The 7,017-nt window shown below is 39.2% G+C and overlaps 1 protein-coding gene across 4 annotated transcripts in view; it reads right to left on the bottom strand.

The window, feature by feature from the left end:
* OSBPL6 (oxysterol binding protein like 6) overlaps positions 1–7,017 on the bottom strand; it is a 115,583-nt gene that overhangs the window by 59,272 nt on the left and 49,294 nt on the right. For all 4 annotated transcript variants that reach the window (XM_012806191.2, XM_003791484.3, XM_003791483.3 and 1 more), the window contains 4 exons: positions 5,429–5,551; positions 2,670–2,723; positions 1,427–1,540; positions 1,128–1,298 (listed from right to left, as the gene is read on the bottom strand). In XM_012806191.2, the coding sequence (XP_012661645.1) occupies positions 1,128–1,298; positions 1,427–1,540; positions 2,670–2,723; positions 5,429–5,551 (462 nt within the window). The remainder of the gene's footprint in view (positions 1–1,127; positions 1,299–1,426; positions 1,541–2,669; positions 2,724–5,428; positions 5,552–7,017) is intronic.

A 7,017-nucleotide genomic window follows, 5' to 3' on the forward strand; every position in this document is an offset into this window, starting at 1 on the left:
TTTGGTAGGCCTGGGCTGGATTCGAACCCACCACCTTAGGTGTATGTGGCTGGCACCTTAGCCACTTGAGCCGCAGGTGCCGAGCCTTAACCTCAGCTTTTTAACAAGCAACACCTCTAGCTTTATATCAACACAGAAAAGGAACTCTCTCTGTTATTATATTTTCGAGACAGAATGTTATTCTGTCTGGGTAGAGTGCTGTGGCATCATAGCTCACAGCAACCTCGAACTCTTGGGCTTGAGCAATCTTCTTGCCTCAGCTTCCAAAGTAGCTGGGACTACAGGTGCCCACCACAACGCCCAGCTTTTTCCTATTTTTAGTAGAGATGTGGCCACACTCTTGCTCAGGCTGGTCTCAAACTCCTGAGCTCAAGCAATCCACTTGCCGCAGCCTCCCAGAGTGCTGGGATTATAAGCATGAGCCACTGAGCCTTGCCAAAAAAGAACTTCTATTTCAGCTCAAAGAACAACTTCAGCCTCTCTTACTGGCACCTGGTGTCATAGAAAGGGCACTGATGTTGGAAACAAGAGATGTAGATTCAGATCTAGGCCCAACTGTTTTTAATGGCTAGGCCAGTTCCAGAAAAACTATAGTCTCTGAACTTTGGCCATGTGAAAGATTAGAGATGAAAGAGTGTCACAAGCTTAGCACAGTGGCTGGCCACTCAGATAGGCTACTACTTATATTATTGTCCCATTCTTGGGCTCAACTGCATTAATGTTATGGGGAAGTTTAATAGCTTCTCTCTGGGTCATGTGTACATACATGTACAAGCTCAAGGCAAGAAAGCAAGTTTCATTTCCAAGACTTCGGCACCCAGGAAGATATCTGATTTCTGGGTGCTGATTAAACAAATGTTTTCTTTCTTCCTAATATTCTTACAAATAAAAGTAGCATATAGTTCATTCATTGAAAGTAAAAGTAACCACTAATTGTTTTGGTGATCTACAAGAGATCACTGCCTAATCTATACTTGTGATTAACCTTGACGACAATGTCACTGTTGTCTTTGGAGCACCAGGTTTTACAAAGATAACTGTCTCATTTGGTTTTTTCAAATGACACTCAATCGTGCATTTGCATAATTTTCTAAGCAATTTCCAGGCTTTATAGGACAAAGTCAGACCTTTCCATCCACAACGGAAACATTAGCAGCTGGGGAGGATTCAGCCGTGGAGGTTGAAGGAAATATGTGAAAGCTGGCATCTCTTGGTGACCTTACAATTTCATTCTGACGATATAACCGATGATGGCGCAGTTTGGAGACCCATGCGTCAAACCAGTCCTGGGATTTCACCTAAAACAATGAGCAAAGGAGAAGGTGATTATAAAATCAGTCTCTTGTTTACCACTGCTGTGGGGGCACAGGCATAGGCACATGATTTCCCTTGTAATGGCAGAGAAACTGTTGAAAAATGATTTCACCTTCAAATGATAGATGTGTTCTTCTGTGTCAAGGTCTATTCTTCGAGCTTTCTTTTTAATTGACATGACCGAGAGTCCAACATCTATGCTCCCGTGGACCTTCCCTTTTTGAATCTGAAATTAAGAGACTGGTAAATAGGCTGGAAGGATACATATTTGATGTGTCTCTGTACTGAATTTAAGTGAATTCAAGGTAATCTTTAATTTATCTATGGGAAGCAGAATACTACACTTCTTTGACAAAGAGAAAAACGTTAAGGCTCTGAGGTTAAGGTTCTTAAACAGAGGATGGTTGAAGCTGCAGTGACGTCACATCAATTACAATAAGTAAGACTATTAATCTTATTTTTGTTCCTGTTCTTCTTTTAAATTTTAGATTAATGTGATCCTGTTTCTGTTTTTGGCATCAAAAGTAATGCCAGTTCTTCATAATTCTCAACTGCACAGTTTATATCCCCTCGAAGAGACATCTTTAGTGGTTCTGAAAATAACTGTGGTCAGTCTTTGACCTATAGCCCAGAACGTCCCGAGTAATCAGCTGGAAGACAGCTGCTGGGGCAGAATTAGGCAGCTGGGACCAGAGAGCAGGGAGCAGCTCTTCCTTCTGGCTGCTTTTCTGATCAAGGACATAGCAGGTTCAATGGCAGAGATAGGGACAGAATGGAAAGCTGAGTCCTCTGTTATTTTCCTTATATCACAATGAGAACAAAGCAACTTTCCAGTTTTATATGCCAACTACTACTTTATATACTAAAGAAAAATAATTTTAGTGACTTGGGAATCCCCAGGTAAAAAGATACTGCAAACAGAAATGAAGATCGTTCAGAGAGTTCTAAAAGGACATTGACAAGAAGAAAGATTACTTTAAGTCTCAAAAAAGCACACATAAATCAGAGTTTCCTGAGAGAGGAAGGAAAAAGCCCATTTGCATTTTCTCTCCAAGAGAGAAAGGGTGATTTTACTGATGTGTCACTTTTTAGGTTTAAGCTCCTGTTTTTAATAACATACATTAAAATTGTTAAATTAAATCTTCATGTGGTAGGTGGAGATTTTGTGCTCTGTTGAGACAAGCACAAAACACACCTTCTGTGGAACATGGAAATTTGATAGCTTGTGAAATGTTACAGGCACAGATATGCACAAAGCTGTTAACTACAGCATAAGGCTTATACAATTTCAGTGTTTACTCACTTTGAGCAGAACCTTAAATCAATCTTTGAAACATGTCTTCTGTGCTACTTACATCAAGTGGTGCCTTTGAATACTTTAACATTCCATTATCCAGGACAAAGAAACGCTGCAAGAACCAAACACCCCTCAGTTACACAAACCATTCGCAAATGTTGGTCTAACATTGCTCAGCAATTATCAGTTAATATAGTTTAATGCATCTGGATTCAGTGCATCTGGCCATGGTCAGTCACATTAAATGGTAAAGAAATCAGAGCTCCGGTCCTAGAGTTGTTTTACATATAGCACAATGAGGATGGAGCTTTTCACCAGCACTTTTCTTTTAAGAGGGAAGGAATCTCAGGACCTGCAGTGAGACCTTCTGAATAAGCCATGCTGGGATGGCTTTGACAGTGAGAAACAAGTATAACCTGGGTTAGGTCACAGTGATTCCTGAAGAGCTCTATACCATTCTGTAGGGGATTTTTCACCATGGAGGAAACTTCTGAATTCTCTCTGAATACCATGGACAATTCCTGAAAATGCTCACTACAGGACCAGTGGACTGCATGTATGAATAATGAATTATCTAGAAACTTTGTGGCCTTACCAATATGCTTGTATGTCTACTTAGCAAAATGTTTCCATTCCAGTATTAGTAAAGGGAATTAAAATTATTTCTGAACTAACTATAGTCAAGGTAAAAAAGAAGAAAGAAGTGAGGTTTTGGCAATTTCTGTCTCCTCAAGATACTCTTGGTCCAGTCTGAATGGATTTAGACATTTTTGTTCCACAAACACTGAGAAACGCTCTGCTGCTGATTTCCCTTCCATGGGCAATTCATAAGAGAACAGCTCCCAGGACGCAATCAAACAATGGGCCCAATACCCTTCTCTCTTCTACAGATGCACAGATTCTATCTGTTGTTGGAAAATCACTCTGCTGAAAGTTTTATGTGATTCAGGACCTCATAGTTGCTGAGGTGGCTGTAGTCAGGGCTTGGGATCCCTGCATAGAACTCACAGAAGGCCACTGTAATCCCTTTGACACATGTTCTGAGGGGACAACAAGTAAGCACTGTAAGAAAGAATCTCTACACATGAAAAACACTTACCCAAGTCAAGGGCTAACTGAGTTGCCCTTGACTTGGATAATCAAATGGGTGGACATTTGATTATATACAGTGGTATTACAGACCAAGAAAAAACGCAATGCAGAGAGACCCTTCTATTATTATTTGAGTATTGCAAAATGTTCAAGGTCATGGTCTAAAAGAAAGTTACTATCAGGGAGGCGCCTGTGGCTCAGTGAGTAGAGCACTGGCCCCATATACCGAGGGTGGTGGGTTCAAACCCAGCCCTGGCCAAACTGCAACAACAACAACAACAACAACAACAACAAGTTACTATCAAATCAAAGCTAGTTTTGCTGAAATTAGCTGAGAGTGCTAAATTAAAGTTAGCAACTCATATAAAATTTGTTTCTTTGACCTCTTTTTCTTGTTTTCCCATTTCTGTCTATCAAAGAATTTAACAGGCATAGCCTGTAGGATGTTAAGGGGAAAGATTAGCAAGACGATCAATTTGAGGAAATGCAAAGTGGTTAGGTCAGAATGAAAGGCAAAGGTAATCTTAGAAAGGAGTATGGGTGGTTGGCCAAAACCCAAGGAAAAACAATGGTGGGCACAGATCCCGAGTATTGGGATAGCATCACAGATGCCGGGGAGACAGTTTCTGACAATGAACAGGGTACATTAGCCAGAAGCCTGTTTTAATTCCACTTTCAGAGACAGAGAACTGACACAACATTTCCATCTGTTAATTTTTAAGTCTTTTCCCTAAAACACATAAAATACATTACAATCCATACAATCTCCTTTCTTGGAGCTACTGGGCAGCCACCACCAGCCATTTGGGCCAATGAATCCATTTGCCCTTAGCTAAAAGTCCATGTTGGAGGTGACACATAGGTGGGCACATTCTTCTAGTGATTTCCGAGAAGATACCATGTGGCCTGTGAAAGAGTTTAAACTGAGAATGGAGGACAACTTTCTCCTCCTTAGCATCACAGAATATTCTGGCTACTCAGGTAATGGCAACAATGCAAAAAAAATATTTTCACCATAATTAAAACTGGGAGATAGAATAAGAACACTGGGAGGAGACAGAGGAATAAACTATACATCTTGAAAAGTAATAAGCAAACTTCAAGGATCAGCAATGTTTCCAACTTTAGTTTGCACTGGTAACAATAATTCTAGGAATTTATCCTAAGGGACTCAATAGAAGTTCATGTATAAGGATGTTTATTAGAACATCATAAGAGTAAAATATAGGATACGTTCTGCATATCTAGCAAAACAGAATTGGTTCAATAATGGTGGGATATATAATATAAATCCATCCAGTAGAACATATTCTTGCATTTAAAATATCTCATTCAGAAGAATGTTTAATGAGAACATATCCATACTAGTTTAAACTAAAAAACCAGAATAGGAAACAGTATATACAAACTGGATTTTAAATAGCAGGGAAATATTTCTGTCCTGTATACATATATATGTATGTGTATATACATATATGCATTTTTATATATGTACATATATATGCGTATACATACACATGTACATACATGATATATAAAAATAAGACAGATCTCAGACCCAGGTGGGCATAATAGATTGCAACCCATATCGCAACCCATATGGTTAGAAAAAGTCCTTGAAAATTAGTTTTACACATACAACCATACTTTGTTTCCCACATCTTGATAGCAAATAAGATCCTATTTATGAAGACAATCTGAACCCAAATATGATCAAAACATTACCTTGTGCCAGCCTTTTAAAGGCCATTTTCTTTTTTTCAGCATAAAGCCTTCATGTTTGTCTGGTTTCTGGACATTGGTTTGGCCTATTTTCAGCCCTTCTATAATTTCCCAGCTGTCAGCTTCCTGACGGTAAAAAAGAAAAACAAATCACATGGTTTTTGGTGCTTGATGACAGTCTTAGCCAGATTCTTAAGTAGAAGTTGCTTTGGAAGCAACACTGCACCCATCAGAAGTAGGAACAATATTCTGGAGTAAATTCTAACCTCAAACATAGCCAGGCATTTTTATCTGAAATGAAAATGAGTTTACGAGGTAGACCTGGGGTGTGCCGGCTCCATCAGAGACTCGTTGGAGCCACCTTGTCTATTTGGGGTAGTGTGGCGTTTTGATTACCTGGGCTCAGAAATGCGTTTTTCCAGACAGTTAATCCCTGGGCACAGAGGTACTTCAAAGTTTCAAAATAAGAAGGGTTTGATAACAAATGTTCAATTAGTGTGCAGACCTGGCTTTCTGTGTAGAAATGGAAAGCTGCTGTGGTCTAAGTGCTCTTAACAGGGTAGAGCAGTGCTGTGGTCACGGCTCCTCTTGGGGAGGTTGCGTGCATTTCCAAGTGTGCATGAAACGACACACCAAAGTCCGTGCTTTCAGAAATGCACAAACCCTTGGGAGCCTGTGGGCAGCATTGCTTAATACTGAATTGCAATTCAGTAAGTGAGCACTGTTTATGAATAATGTTAGGATAATGGGAGAAAATAGAGGCTCGTATAAAAAGTCTAGGATTTGTGGCTGTCTGCTCTCACCAGCAAAATAAGATAACCACTCTATTCCATAAAAATGATCTCAAAATATGTATAAATACATTCATTAGAGCTCTCACTCTTCTGAGACATATATCAGCTATATTTCATGGCATTTCCACCTTTAAGAGCCCCATCCATGGACAGTATCTCTAGAAGAATATTTTTATTTCTAGATAGATTTGAAGGCTACTGCTCATCTTTATTCTATATATACATGTCTGATGAAAAATTACTCTCAGCCTGTAGCCTAGTGCTTAGGGCTCTGGCCACATGCACCAGAGCTGGTGGGTTCGAACATGGCCCAGGCCTGCTAAACAACAATGACAACTACAACAACAACAAAAATAGCCAGGCATTGTAGCAGGTGCCTATAGTCCCAGCTACCTGAAAGGCTGAGGCAAGAGAATCACTTAAGCCCAAGAGTTTGAGGTTGCTGTGAGCTTGAGTGTGGCACTCTTCCCAGGGTGACATAGTGAGACTCTGTCTCAAAGAAAAGAAAAATTACTTTATATAACTTGTGAAAATAGAAACACTTAATAGTGAGTATAAATGCCTTTCAAATTAAAAAAATTAATCTCAGCTTTTAATAACAGCTTATCCTCATAAACTGTGGCATGGTATTTTTTTTTCGTCTTTGAAAGTTAAATTTCACAGGGGAAAAAAGAAAGGGTTAAGATAGAAGGGCAAAAGTTAAAATGTATTCCTTTTTAAATATTTATTTTTATTTCAAAATATTAATTAAGAGGGTCCAAGCATTTTTCTTTTTTCTTTTCTTTTCTTTTTTTTTTT

The sequence above is a fragment of the Otolemur garnettii genome, unplaced genomic scaffold (genome assembly GCF_000181295.1).
Source record: "Otolemur garnettii isolate 467f Iridium unplaced genomic scaffold, OtoGar3 scaffold00048, whole genome shotgun sequence".
NCBI lineage: Eukaryota > Metazoa > Chordata > Mammalia > Primates > Galagidae > Otolemur > Otolemur garnettii.